Source organism: Phlebotomus papatasi, chromosome 2 (assembly GCF_024763615.1).
Source record: "Phlebotomus papatasi isolate M1 chromosome 2, Ppap_2.1, whole genome shotgun sequence".
NCBI lineage: Eukaryota > Metazoa > Arthropoda > Insecta > Diptera > Psychodidae > Phlebotomus > Phlebotomus papatasi.
In genome coordinates this window covers 2,860,225-2,875,916 of record NC_077223.1, presented here as the reverse complement: position 1 = coordinate 2,875,916, position 15,692 = coordinate 2,860,225, and the positions used below count along the sequence as shown (strand labels likewise).

The 15,692-nt window shown below is 33.8% G+C and overlaps 1 protein-coding gene across 19 annotated transcripts in view; it reads left to right on the top strand.

Annotated features, from left to right (window-relative positions):
* The window catches only part of LOC129802161 (hemicentin-2), a 150,630-nt gene that overhangs the window by 128,334 nt on the left and 6,604 nt on the right, over positions 1-15,692 (top strand). For 8 of the 19 annotated variants that reach the window (XM_055847760.1, XM_055847761.1, XM_055847763.1 and 5 more), the window contains one exon: positions 6,624-7,385. The exons of 10 other annotated variants lie outside the window; for them this stretch is intronic. In XM_055847760.1, coding sequence (XP_055703735.1) covers positions 6,624-7,385 — 762 coding nt within the window. Of the gene's footprint in view, positions 1-6,623; positions 7,386-15,692 lie in introns of those variants that run through there. One more of the 19 variants, XM_055847778.1, reaches the window with a different exon arrangement.

Sequence of the window (15,692 nt, the reverse complement as noted above, 5' to 3'; positions counted from 1 at the left end):
AATTTAGCTTTTCAATTGGTTCTTGGAGTTAAATTTTGTAATGACAAGGCTCAATTTTATTTAAAAATAGGAGATAGGTCCCAATTTCTGAGCTTCCCCAATTCAAAGATTCCCCATTTCCCCCTAGCAATGGTGCCCAACAGTTCGAAATAGCTTCACCTTCCCCTATTTTAAATCACTTTTTGTTTTGAAGTTTTGCATTGAACAAGATAAACAATACATAAGATTTTTGTATCTTAAATAAAAAAATCTTTCAAATTAAATTTTATCAACTTCGAAAAATAAGTTTTAGTGGTATTTTATTTGTTAGGTTGAATTTGATGTCATTTTAATAATTTCTCTGAGTGTTTTTTTGTTAAGATAGTGCCATCGAGCAAAACAAAATTAATAATATTGAAAAATTGACCAAAACAAATAGGAATAATGCAAAATAATTAATGAGAGGCATTGTTGTAAGCCCACCTGAATGGGTACAATATACAGATATAAAGGTTTTTTTATGCAATTTATTAACAAAGTAATGGAATGAATTGGAACATTTTGTGGATAATAATTGGGATAACAATTTTGGGTGGTGAATTTCTCTTCTATTGATACAAAATCACACATTAGCCACATTTTACATCATCGATAGAATAAATGAATGTTCACTGTCTTTCACTGATTTAAATTGAAAAGTTTATTTTGGATGTCATTTGGGGTATGAGATATGGTTAACGAAATTGCATGGTTTTCTAGCTGATGAACAATTAAAATGCATTAGGGATGAAAATTGTGAGTGAATTGATCAGATAATGAAATATCACAACAAATTACTGGACTTGTGGAGCCAATTAAAAATAGGAAACCAAAATTGACATTTGTCTCTGTGATTTACAGAAAATATTTACAGAATTTTATATACAATTATAACCACTATTTCGATGTATCGTAGGAAATCATTAGAATGTATGGTATTTAATTCCAAAATTGTCTACCATAATATATTCCATTCCAAACCACAAAAGAACATTCCTTTTAATTCCAAAATTCCAACTAATTTTGAGGTAAAATCACTAAAATACTGATTACAGGAATATTTTGCAAATTGCATGGATAATGAAGATGCTTTTTTATTGTACCTTATTTCCCAAATATTAGCATGGATTTTCTGATAAACAATTCACAAGTGTAAGACGTTGCTGTTATAAGTTTCAGTGCCACAGACGCCAAAAATTTGTGAATTTTAATTAAAAGCACCAAGTTACTTCATGGAATTTCTCGAGCAAATGCGCTATACCAATATAAATAGTCGGAAAAAAGTGTGCAAAATAAAGAGAGAACGTTGCTTAAACAAAAATTAAATTTTATAATTTGGGAGAAAATTTTTAAATCAAATATTAATGAAGCAAACTTTGTAATTTGCACAATTCCAAAAAGGCTATTTTTAAAGCTACATGCAAAAAAAGCATATATGAATTTTCAAGAGTGTTTTCGTCTATACTCCTTCTGCTTTTGCTAATTGCACAGCATGGCACATAAAAAATCCACAAGCATAAATTAACATGGAGTTTGCAGATGAGCATAGAAAAAAATTATTTAGAGTACATCTGCTGCAAGTTTGTATGACTTTTTGTCTCGATGTTACAATTAAAAAGTCCTGAGAATTGTCAGTTCTTTTTTTTTGTTTCAAATTAAAATTCAGCTTATCATTGCGAGCATTACAAAAATTACTTGTAAATATTCAAGTAAACCCTCCACACGCAATTCTATAAAAAACATAATTTTTTATGCTATTAAATTGACTTTAAGTGCAGGTAACTCTTGTGAGTATTTGATTGATTTATTACTATTACCGTAAAATATCGAGATATTTTTTCTTGTGCAGTTTTCCCGTGGAAAATTCCTTGAAAGCACTAAAGCTCTCCATAAAAACTTAATTCTCCTTCTTCTCTTTTTATACGATCCTATAAGATTCCCAAGTTCAGCTTTAACTTTTAGTTTTCATCTACCCCCTGTTCTGCTTAATCGAGATATAATAAAAACAAACTTAATAGTTTTTTTAAACAACAAGGAACATCTCTTCAGGAAACTAGGACATGTCCCAAGAAAAACTTTAGGAAATGCATTATTATTCCCTCACCATACGATCCGAAAATTTAATTTTCGTCGTATACAGGGATGGGGTTTCCAGGTCCCATTCCATATATTCCAAGTCCATTTTATATCTCACATTTACATAAATTTCGTATCACCTTTTAGGGTTATTAAAAATTCGCATATGCAGTGAATAATTTCTTAAAGGGAATATGAGAATAAAATACGAAAAAAGAACTTCTTGGCTTAACTGTATTCAGGTTCTAAAATAGCGTAGAAAAACTATGCTAGTTACCATGCTATCATGTGCATTAAATATTATAATAATTCATATAAGTTGTTGCTTACATTCGTTCAAATATTCGTTTGTGATCTTAAGCAGTTTAATTTAAGCAATGGATTTATTGATTGCTTTTAATAGGCTCAAATAAAAGGAAAACTGGGGCAAAATTTATCAAAACGAAAATTTCAATATTCACTATTTTCTAAAATAAAAGAGACTGAGGCTTGAAATTTTTATTATAGATAGCCTTCATGAACCTTCTTAAACTTTCAAAGTTTCAAGGGATTCGAGGAAGAATTATGTAAAATAAAAATAATGAAATTTTGAGCCCTATTTTTGGAATATATGGCTTACGGAAAATATCAATACTAATTAGCTCAATTTAAGCACATTTCTCCTTTAGATAGAGAAAACTTATCTGCGACAAAGTTGTAGAGGAATAAATTACCTATAAAAATATGTCTATTTGATATTTTTAACGTTTGCGAGAGTAAAACGACGCGAATTATGCGAAGACTGACAAAATTTGCCCCAGCAATTTCGAGAATCTCCACAAAATCGACTTTTATGGCTCGGGCACACCTTTTAAGATCAGCAAAATTTCATGAAGTCGAAATTCTAAACCCTTTCTTTCTCACATGTTTTGCATATGACTATCTCATTCTTTCGCATACCAAATTCGATTGAGCTAAATTGAACTTGGAGTGATGTTTAAGAGAAGAAGAAGAGTGCGAGAGAATGAGATAGACTTATGCAAAGCATGTGAGAAAGAAATGGATACGAAATTCGACTTCATGAAATTTTCTTGATCTAAAAGGTGTGCCCGAGCCATTAGAAAATGATTCGAAAATCAAATTTCTTTCGAGATAAAGGAAAATAGTCTACTGCAATGTTGTCGAGCAGTAAATTTGCCATAAGAATATGCTCATTATAAAACTTTAAGTTTTCTCAGAGCTCGTAAAAGAATTATATATGCGTTTTGAGAAGTTTTGGACAAGTCTACCCTACATTGGAAAATTAACTAATTAATAAAAAATAGTTTTACTAATTAGTAAAATTAACTAGATCAAAGCTAAACAGTGTGATTGCTGGTCTTGCTAGTCATAAAATAAATTAGCAATAAATACTTCAATATAGACGACAGCTGCATTTTTTTCATATTACTTTAAAATAATTAAAGTCTGCTATAAGTTAAATAATTTTCAAGAATCTCTCCTAATACCATTAGAGGAATGGAACTACCACATATTTATTCTGAATACTCGAACTTAAGGGGGAGCCTGAATTAGAAAGACGAAAATGTTATTTCTTTGGAAGAGAAGATGAGAAGGAAATTCCCAAGTTTAATGAATTTCTTGGTATATAGGGTGGAATAACCGGCTATCGCCATGTTTAGGAAAAAATTAAATTCATTTAATCATAACTTTTGAATCCTTGTTACAAGATAAGTCAAATTTGACACAAAGTTACTTAGATGTATTGGCTCTAGATACGTGAAAACAATAATCCTAGAACATAACGCTGGAATACTTAAAAAACTGATTTTTATTAATAATACAAAAATAACCATTTCGTCGCCACTTTTTACCACTTTTCGCCAGTTTTGTAAAATTTGTAACCACTTCTCGCCACCCACTTGAAAAGAACCACACTCGGTTATTTTAGGCAATGCTATGAAAAGAATACATTCACCATTTCTCTTTCCTTGTGATCACCCAATTATTACCTCTTTAAATGATTTTTCTTCACTTTTATTTGAGAAATCAAATTATGGGGCTTTTGCAGAAAGTAAACAATGCAGATTTGACAACTGAGAATGTACGAAGTGAAGTTAGCGTCGCCTATTGAAAAGCAATGGCGACAGGTGGTAAAATCAATTCCAGAATATTACCACTTCTCGCCATGCCTAATTTTTATACAAAAATAATATAAAATGAAATATTAATTGACTAAATACAAATTTTATGTATTCCACAAGTGCAATTAAATATTCAATAGACAAATTATTTACCCAAATAGGTATTTTTGGCCTGATGAAAATTTGACGACACTTAGTACATTTGGTAAGAGATGTTGGATTCGATGCACTTGCTTAAAATATTGCTCTAAAAAGTGATCAAAATCGTGAATCCAAAACGAATAATTATTATTTTTCGATTCTATGCGTAGAAGCAGAAACAATACAAAAAAATTGCGACTCATTTATTTCATAAATTGCGAAAAATAGCGATTTCAATGTAAGTGGCGAGAAATGGGGCACTGGCGAGAACTGGTGATTCCATCCTAAATATGCATATTTAAAATATCGCCAAATATTTTTCAAAAAACAATTTTGAAAAGAATTTCAATTTTTATAACCTTATTATGTTAAGGGAAATGTACCAGCGATCGTCTGTGTTCTTCGGATCGAAAGGTTGTTCCGCGTAACGGAACTCCAAAATAAAATGTATTTTTATAAATTATTCGTTGCATTTTGGCAATGACTTTTAGCTAGGGGAAAGTGGTCTGCCTTTGAACGAAAACTGATGTTTAAAATTTGAGATTTTTTTCAGAGTAAACTACAACATGAGTTTTACTTTGCACTACACCAAAAAATTCTCTTGTTTATTAAGGTCCTATGGTTACCCCATTCAGGACTCGCAAGTCCTCAGTTTTTCCTGGTGAGGAACTTGAAAATGTTATGTCGATATATTCAAAGGCAGCCTGCATGGTCTGCCTTTGAATGTGGTTGAGGCAGCCTTTGAATCTTAATTTTTCACTGAGAATATTAGGGTTGTAACATTACACGGTTCATAATTGATTATTAGCATGAACCCTAATGCACTCAATAAAATCACCACTGTAGTCAAAAGTCATTATACAACAAAATTTTTTACATTTTTCTGAAGCACTGTTTTTCACTTGAAAATTTATAAGAAAACGCCATTGAAGTTGACAATTGTCAATTTGAAACATCCCGGCCCGAGCAAGATAGCATTTTATAAGTATTTGTATGACATTCATCAGACCAAAGTAGGAGTTCTATTCTGCTTCTGGACAGGAAGCTGTCAGATGTTTCAATGTATGGAAAGACAGGATTCAAAGGCACACAACATTAAGATTCAAAGGCTGCCGCAAAGCAATATTTGCAAACTTTTATCACCCACAAAATTTGTCTCTTCTGAATCAAAATGTATTTGGAGAAATACCATCCAAGAATAACCTTCTATGACTCACAATAGAAGATTTGTTCGAAAAATTATTTTGATTATGAAAAAACATATGAATTGTAGAACATCAAAATTACAATTTAGAGCTCAGTTTCGTTTTTTTGCCCTAGCGCCTAGAAAATAAGAGCTAGGGTCTGCATTTTTTGATGACTTGTGAGGATTATGAATAGCTATCTAATAGTTAATAGAAAAGAATTTATGCTTTAAAGAGAAATGAAAAAATTACAATATTCAAAGGCTGCCGCATTCAAAGGCAGACCACTTTCCCCTAGACGACGAGGTTATCGAAATCCAACAATCGATAACTCATACCGTTTAGCCCTTAGATCCGTGTCGGACAGATCGGATATATACAAAGTTGAGAGTTTGACTTTCTACAGGAGTAATGCCGGCTTCAGACTGGAGGCTTAGCCCAGTTCCCGAAGGTTTCAAACATCTAAATAACAAGCAATTTTATTGATTTTTCTAAATCTAATGAAACATTTGTCATTAATATCCGATCCTAAATAACAATTTCCTAAAATATCGTGCCTGATAAGAAATTAGAGGACTTAAGCCAGATAGCTAAGACTTAGGTCTGAAGCCCGTATAAGACACTTATAGATACATCCAAAACTCTAAACGTTCAATTTAATATTTCTACTAATTTAAGTCTAAGCATAAATGAACTCAAAGGTCAAAAACCGTGCTTAGCTTTAAACATTCTTATTGGGTAATTTGGCAAAGCTAAACTATGAAATGCATAAATGCAGGATTTAGAATATTGCTGTGCAATTTGGCTCTTTGAATTTCCTCCTTCTAAATAAACCCATGAAACTATATCTTAATGATCATATTTTATGCACTGAATAATTTTACAACCGGAAAACAATTTTTTTTTTCAATATTCTGCATGAACATATTTTGAAAGCTTTTTTTGTGTTTCTTTTATTTTTGTTGGAGGAAGAGAAATAAGATGAGTGTGCATATTATGCGGAGGAAATAATGCTTAAGAGGTTGTCTTAACCACCTGAACAATGTTGTGTTTTTTTTTCTCTCTCTGTGTGATTTTGCAGTCCACCCACCTTAATGCTAACAGTACTACCACCCACTTGACTAGCAATGTTGTTCGTGTGGCGCCACGGCCAAAAAACCCATCCACCCTCAATAGTTGCTTACACTCGACAACTTATCCCACATTTACCACCAACATGTACCCCGGAAATTCCGGCTATCCCAACAATTTTACCGTCAACACCCTCAATTATCCCACGTATCCCTCAATGGCCAATTCGGCGTCCCTCAATCCCTTTCTCGCGAAACGGGACAGGTGTCAGGGTCATGTGGAGCAACAACGTCGGCCAGAGAAGAAGTTCAGCTCCCTCAAATCACTGGGACTGCGAAAATCACCGCAGTTCTACTCAATGCGCGTCAGCAAGTCCTGCAAGAGGCACAATTCCTTCGCTGGTGACATCAAAAAACCCTCACCCCAGCCACCCTACAACAATGTCCATCGCGAAAAGTACGAACAGCAGCCACTGTATGAGAATCTCACAGATTCAATTCAGATCCATGAATCATCGCTTCAGAATGAAAGCTCCTTCGCATCAGTCCTCATGAATGATGACTATGGGGCCAATTGCGAAGGGGAGCGGACGAGTATCTACCGTAGTGACTCTGGGATCTCCAATAGCTCCTACGAATGCATAACACCGGTACCGGCACCCCGGACCGGTCAGAGAACCTGCCAAAGTGCACCAATCTACATGAATCTACCATCAATGCATCCACATTCCTCCAGGAATCATCATCCAGCCACAGCATTTGCCAACTATGAGGTGGGTTGTGTTGTAGCTTGGCCCATATTGATCTCCTAGCACAAGACCTTAGTATATATTTTTCACTGACTTGGACCTATTCGACAATTGTTAGCCCAGTCAACTGTCAAACCATTCCATGGCAAAAAAAAAACCTTTAACTTTTTCTCCTTTGTCGTGTTTAAGCCTCAATCACAGGGGTCTTCTTAAACCTTGCTCAGAAGAAAGTTCTGTGAAAAATGGGGTCATTATGAGCTAAACAGACTTTCGTCTTAAACCGAGTGACGACTTAGTGGGAAATTGATCACGTTATGCCGTAAGCGTAGGAGTTTTCAATGTATCCTGTAGGGGAATTCTGTAATTTTCGTGGCATTGTCACACGTGAATTCCAAACATGACAACCCAAGAAGCAAAATAGCTGCCTTATAGAACCAAGTATAAAAACAAGTTTTTAGTGCACTTTTAAAAGACATAAACTGCGAATTTTCTGTTGAAATTCCTATAGAAGCTCTTAAGATCCTTAGGAGTGCGCCACTTTACTTATAGTAATCTCAGTGATGGAACCAAGAGCGTTATAAGCAAATAAAAAGATGTTTGGTTCTATAGTGCCTTACCTAAGGAATTCTACAAGATTATATTAAGAAAAAAATGTTTCTTGGGAATGCCATTTGAGCTTTTTTTTATCATATCATATGAGTTCAAAATACAATTCATTGATTTTTTAATGAAATCACTTGATGATTTTATGAAAACACAGTACGTCTTCGTTGATTTATTTAACAAAATTCATTGTCATTTGAATTGCCAGAAATCTGAAACATGTGACTTTTGACAATGTCACATGAGCTGAAATGGCAATGTTACGGCTACAGAATCGCATTTTCAAAAAAGCTCTCCTGAGATTCAAACCCAATTTGTCATATAGCATTGCCAGAGCGTTACAGAATTCCCCTCCTGGGCTTAATCTGGCCCCCTTCCCTCTAAAAGTGCTATTCCAATGAATAATGAACATGTTTTATTTTAGTATTTTACTGTCAAGTGATTCTGCATTAGCGACTTTTCCTTGTGTTGGTTCCTGTCACGACTATTTTCCATGACTGTTATGGTTCCTGATACAAAACAGTCGTGACAGGAACCAATCCAAAGAAAAGTCGGTAATAGGAAAGTTGTAACAGGAACCATAATAATCGGGGAAAACAGTCGTGACTGGAACAAACCCAAAGCAAAATCTTTTCTTTAGGTTAGTTGCTGTCATGACTGTTTTCACGGACTGTTATAATTCCTGTTACAACACAGACATGACAGGAACCTACCCAAGGAAAAAGTCGATAACAGGAAAGTTGTAACAGGAACCATGACACGCTCAGAGCAAAAGTGGACAGTTTCAATAGGGAAATGCATACAAATCAGACCACTTTTGCTCTGAACGTCTCTCATACACTCTGCGAAAAGTTATGACGGGAACCAAACCAAAGAAAAATCGATAACGCAAAAGCATATGTGAGCAGACGTTTTTTTCTCCAGAAATGTTTATCCATTATTGATGCTATTCCAGTGAAAAATGAAACTGTTTTTTTTTTTTTTTTTGGAAGCACTTTATTGTTCTCAAGTGTTTCTGTATTATCGACTTTTCTTTCTTTTCGTTCCAGTCACAACTGTTTACCCCGACAGTCATGGTACGTGAGATAATTTTGCAAACCTTTTTTTCAATATAAGTTATATTTGTTGACTTGGTACACGACCTTTGCCAATTGCTTTATGCAATGTATGGTTCCTGTTACAAAACAATCGTGACAGGAAGCAACCCAAAGAGATATCGACAACGCAGAAACACATGAGAACAGACGTTTTTTCTCCAGAAATGGCTATCCATTATTGATGCTACTCCAGTGAAAAATGAAACTGTTTTTTTTTTTTTTTGAAGCAGTGTACTGTTCTCAAGTGCTCCTGTATTATCGATTTTTTTCTATTGGTTTCTGTCACGACGATTTACCCCGACTGTCATGGTTCCTGTGAGAGTTTTGCGAACCTTTTTTTTCAATACAAATAGTATTTGTTGACTTGGTACACGACCTCAACCAATTGCTTTGTGCAGTGTATGGTTCCTGTTACAAAACAATCGTGATAGGAACCAACTTAAAGAAAAATTAATAAAGAAGAAGCATATGAGAACAGATATTTTTTCTCCATTAATGGCGCCCTATGATGCTAATCCAATGAAGAATTAAACTGTTTTTGTGACACTTTACTGTTCTCATGTGCTTCTTCATTATCAACTTTTTTCTATTGGTTCCTGTCACGACTGTATACCCCGACTGTAATAATTCCTGTGAGAATTTCGCAAACCTTTTATTCAATATAAATTGTATTTGTTGACTTGGTACACGACTTCAACCAATTTCTATGTGCATTGTATAGTTCCTGCTTAAAAACAGTTGTGACAGGAAGCAACCCAAAGAAAAATCGATAAAGCAGAAGCATATTCGAGCAGACAGAGCACACATTTTTTCTTCAGGAGTGGTGCTCCATTAATGATGCTATTCCAATGAAAAAGAAACCGGTTTTCCAGTACTTTACTGTTTTCAAGTGCTTTTGTATTATGGATTTTTTTTCAGTTGATTCCTGTCATGACTGTTTTGTAACAGGAACCATAACAATCAGGGGAAACAGTCGTCACAGAAAATAACAGAAAGAAAAGTCGATAATGTAGAAGCACATGAATGGTACTCCATTTATGGTACTATTCCAATGAAAAATGAAACTCTTTTTGCAGTACTTTACTGTTCTCAAGTATTTCTGCATTATCGACTATTCATTCTGGTGGTTTCTGTCTCGACTGTTCTAAAACAAGCAAAAAGTCGAGACAGAAATCAATACGGAGAAAAGTCGATTAAGTAGAAGCACTTGAGAGCAGTAAAGTTAAAAAAAAAACATGTTGATTTTTCAAACGAATAGCACCTTTATTTTTTTTAATAATACGTTAAACTTTAATAAATAGATAAATTTCACATTTAAAAATTTACTCAAATTAGTTCAACTTTAAACTATTTATTTAATATTTTTGAATAAATACTGGTCGTTAAAATCCAAATATAATTAATAATATTAATCACCATAAAAATTTATTACCGATAAACATAATACAAAGTGTTTATGGCATGGAACAAAATTAATTTAGCCATTAATCTTTTCACTAAAATATTTGGATTTTCATCAATTATCCTTCTGCAAATTGTTCCTCTGGCAATGATTGTACAGATTTGTTATTGCTTTCAGAAGCACATGTTGTCTTCTTCAATTTCTGCATTGTTATCCTTATTCTCAAATGAGCATCATGCTCCTTTTCTCTATATCTCTTTGTTTAGAATTTTCACGCAAAAATGCAGCATAAACCCAATGTAGAATTTAAATCTTTTGAAGTTTGTTCACGCGGTATAAAAGCCTTTAATATGTAGTTTGCAGAGGAAGCTCTCAATTTAGTTTGATGGATGGAAAAAAAATTCGTTTTGCATATTTTCTCATGACTCCATATTTGAGCTTTCATGTAATATGACCGACGGTATGCATGGTATTTCAATTACTTCACTTGCACACATTCCCATTTGGTTTGACTTTAAAAGCGACAGGCGATAACTTTCTTATAGGGGATGAGGTATACTCTTGTGCCACTTAAAAGCTTATTTGTGGAAGCTTTTCCCATTGATAGAGCCACTTGTTGCACCCAAAATTATACCATTTACCTCCCCACTAAGGGATTAATCTTTAATTTTTCGGGTGAAAGGCAAAATTTTGCTGATTTGAACTTAAGAGGATTTTTCATTGGAATACAAATTAAGCACGCCCCAAATGAAACTTTTGGTGAGATTTAAAACCATGGAAAACTCTATACCGACACAAAGGTGGAGGGCTTTTGATATTCATTTTGGGTTGGAGTGACCAAAATTTTGTAGAAGCAAAGAAGAGAGGGATCTCACGGGAAAATTTCCTGCATGGGAATTGTATGTTGAAAGGACTTCCTGTTCTTGATCCTCTTTCAGGGGCACCCTTTAAAACCGTTTTAAATGGCACCGGGGCGCGTTAATATGATTAATTACCCACAAATTCGATTGCTGTTGTTGCCAGTTGTGACGCTCTTCTTGGGAGTAATCGCTCACGCAATGGTGTGAGAATGATGAAAGAGTCTCGTTAGAGGACGATGCTATTAATTATTCCGCCCGCACTTTTGTTCCTCTGTCGCGTGCTCCTTTCTAGCTTCCTGATTGTTTTCACAGCTAATCTCCCATGACAAAACCATTGACAACATCTCCTGATAGTCTTCTTGAGCCAACAAAAAAATCACTCCAAACTTCCTTCATCGTGACTCCCCCTAGAAACTTTTGGGAGCTTTTTTGCGGTACTGTCAAATGCTTTGCGGACAGGGATCAATATCACCGTGGGAAATCACAATGCGATGGATAATTAAATAACTAATTGGTTTAGAAATGCTTGAAAGATTTCCTCTTTAACCTGGGGAAACTCAACCGATTTTCACTTTATTAAAGCGGAAAATAAGACTTTAAAGTCTACAGAACCACATCACTGTCAGTCTTATACAATTAATTACTGGTTTTCAATTTCGACCACTCAGAATAAGAAACGAATAACTCGCAGTAGGCAAATTTTACAGGAAAGCAATTTGATGCTGAGATTTTACATGCAGAATAATATTTGTGAGATTTAAAATCTCCATAACTTTGAAAATAATTATCTCTTAAGTTAAAATATTCACAGGGAAGGTAGAGGCTATGAAGAAGTATCCAAAAAGCGAATAAAATGATTTTTGTAAAAAATCGAGTTGTTCGATTTATATTCTGAGTGGTCGATTTATTCTCCATTCCGGAAAAGTTTATTCGATCGATATAAAGTAAAGTGCCCTAAAATCGACCGGTTCCTCAACTCGACTCTCTCGACTCAGTGACAATTTCATAAAAATTGTTCATAAAACATTTGAAAATTGACTACCGGTCGAATTAAGGATCCGACAAGGGGTAACTCATCTCCAATTTTTCTGACAAGGGTTTCTGGTTTCTCGGGTTTCGCGAAGCGTTTCTCGGACAATTGACGAGGGTTTCTCAATATGAGTTACCCACTGAGAGAAATCCGAAAAAGTTAAAATAACATTCCGGGAATGTAAATTTTACCCTCCAGTATTGATCCGAAATCGGTGTAAATATTATGCTTTTTAGGTGTATTAGGGGTTAAAGTTACCCTTTTTCATGTTAATTTTAACCTTAAAAAGGTGTAAAATTAATATTCAAAAATGTTGATATATTTTTACACCTAAAAGTTATGAGCAAAAAAAGTTAATCACACCCCCGTATTTTCTCAGTGCCCCTTGGGATCCGATCGATTTTAGAGCACTTTACTCTTCAAGTATAACGAAATAAATTATGAATCCATCAAACATTTAATTGTTTTATTTAAAAAACAAAAGCTTCAAAATATTTCTTTCTAAATTCAATAATGACCAGCGCACAATAACTTTTGTTTATAAACATGTTTTCAAAATTGTCTATAAGAATGAGCGAGATGACTAGATCTACATTTCATTCACTCTCACTGAAATGTCAAAAATATGTTTACAAAACAAAAGTTATTGTGCTCTGGACATAAGATTACAGTAAAATAAATAACAAAGATATGTCCCGAAGAACTAATGAACGCCTACCGCCACCTTACCGCTGTGGGCTAACCTCCACAGCAATTTCATTGAAAAGCTCTCTAGGCTTAGTGGTTCTGCACTAGAGACACTTTCGACTTTGAGCCGGAATTTGAGCCGAGATACGGCTCAAATTACATAACGGATTCTAACTAATGCGCCTCTCGGCTTAAGCCAAGAATTTAGTTGAAAGTTAATATGAATTTAGTCAAATCATTGTTTTTATTATAATTACGTTAAACCGTCTCTCACCTTAAGTTGTAAGTGTGGGCATTACTTCTGTTTAACTCTTTAACGCATTTCAACATTGAGCGGAACTTTCATCAAAACTCCATTTTTTGACAAAATTTTGACGTTTAAAGTTACAACAGTACAGACGATTTCCTTTTAAAAAAGCAAATTTTGATGAAAATTGCTCCTAAGGATCCTAATCGACTCAGGCTGATCCTCGAGAATATTTGGTTTGTGAATTTAGGCAAAAAGGATTTACCCCAAATTGTCATACACTAAGGACTTATGATTGCCGACTACAGTTTTTTTTTGTATAAATTTAATCTAATCCTTTACTTAGGCACCAACACGTAAAAGCCTTAAGGAACGAATAGGGCACCAGTGTTCCAAAAACAAAAACTATTATTTGACTATTCGTCACATAATTGTTCCACTAGTCCTTTAAAGATTAGAAGGGAACACTTATATCAAACAAAATATCTAGTACTAGGACCTCAACTAATTTTTTAGACATCAAACATAGGGTGAAAGGAACACATATTGGCACTTTAAGAACTTGTCTCAGGACCTATTGTCACCCTACTCTGTATCATTTGGAATACGAAATTTGAACACTTAACCTTAACTAAAAACGTAGATTAATGGAAAAACGTCAATTACTTACATTTTACTAGATACATTAAATGAATTTCAACATTTTGACAAAAGTGTCAATAAAGGTTCCCTGTCAAAGAAGTGTTCATTCGACCCTATGGCCGGCTTCAGACTGGAGGTTTAGCCCAGTTCCCGAAGGTCTCATAAATCTTAATAACAAGCAATTTTAATGACTTTTTAAAAACTAATGAATCACTTGCCCTAAATATTCAATCCTAAACAACAATTTCCTAAAACATTAACAACATTAACAATAGTTCTTTACAAGAGGTAATTGTTGAAACACAAAACATTTACCAACAAACTTTCCCTTAATACCATTATTTTCCCAAACGTAAGCCTTATTTCGGAACAAGAATTTTTCCCAAACGTACGACTTATTTCGGAACGGAGGAAGTATTTTTCAATACTGACTCCATTTGGCTTTTTAGCCCTGAAATTTAGGCAAACCATGCAAATCCGTAATTATTGTTTCTTGATACTTGTACAAGCGTCAGACCTGGGTCTTATACGAGTTTCAGATCTAAGACTTAGACCGTTTTCAAAGTAGAGGTTTAGCCCAGTTCCCGCGGGTCTCAAAACCTTAACAGCAACCGATTTTATTGATTTTTCAAAATGTAATACGTCATTTGCTCTTAATAATCCAATCCACAGTCAAAATTTTCCAAAAAATCTTGACTGATAAGACATTAGAGAAATTAAGCCATATGGCTAAGCCTTAGGCCTGAAGCCCGTATTAGCCATATGACTTATCTACTATAATTTCTTATGAGTTAAGATTTTTTGGAAAAATTTTACTTAATTTTGTTTAAGGTCACACGTTCTAGTAGATTCTGAACATCCAATAAAATTGGTTGCTATTTGGGAGATTTGAGATTTACGGGAGTTGGGCTAAACCTCTAGTCTGAAGACCGGCTCAGCCATATGGAGCAACTTATTTAATTCACAGGTGGACAAGAACTAATTAAAACTGAAAAAACGTCAAAAGAAAATTGTAACGTCAAGGGTAAAAGTGCTCCTGGACGAATTTATTTTGACGTTTATTCGGTTTCAAACGGTTCTTGCTCTCCCTTCTGCCTTGTTTTCTTGTAAGTCAAGGTTTTTGTTGATTAAATTCTAAAAAAAAAAAAACAATAAATTGAGTGGTATTTATGATTTTGACACTATTTTAATTTTAAGTACTTAAAAAACGGGTTCTGGGATTTCATTTTATTTTTCAAGATAAAACATTAAAAAATAATTAATATTTTTTTTAAATATTTTTCTCTAAAATAATTCCTATATTCCAAGACAAAAAAAATCAAAATATTCAAATTGGATTCTTATTTTTTTTTAAGTTTTAAATATCTTTGTCGTTAATTTTAAAATCAAAAGTCTAGTCTAGTGTTTTCCTCTTAGCTTATTTTTATTAAGCTTTCCACCGTTTTGCTCTGGAGGTTAGTCACCAACGCTAAGACAGCGGTGGACGCTGAAATGCGGGATCCCATTAAAACGAAACTGTACCTCTAGTTAATGAATAAATTTATCTATTTATCTACCTTTTTGAGTATAAACGTAAAGTATTTAAGAAATCTGACAGTTTTAAAATAAATATTTTTATCAGTGATAATAATAAGATTTCAAGAGCCAATTTAAAAATTCAAAGCTTAATTATCCATCTCAAAATGAAGGGAATCTATTGAAAGTTCTACCGAAATGAAGCTTAAGTTGGTCAATCGATTATCACGATTTATTTCCATTTATTA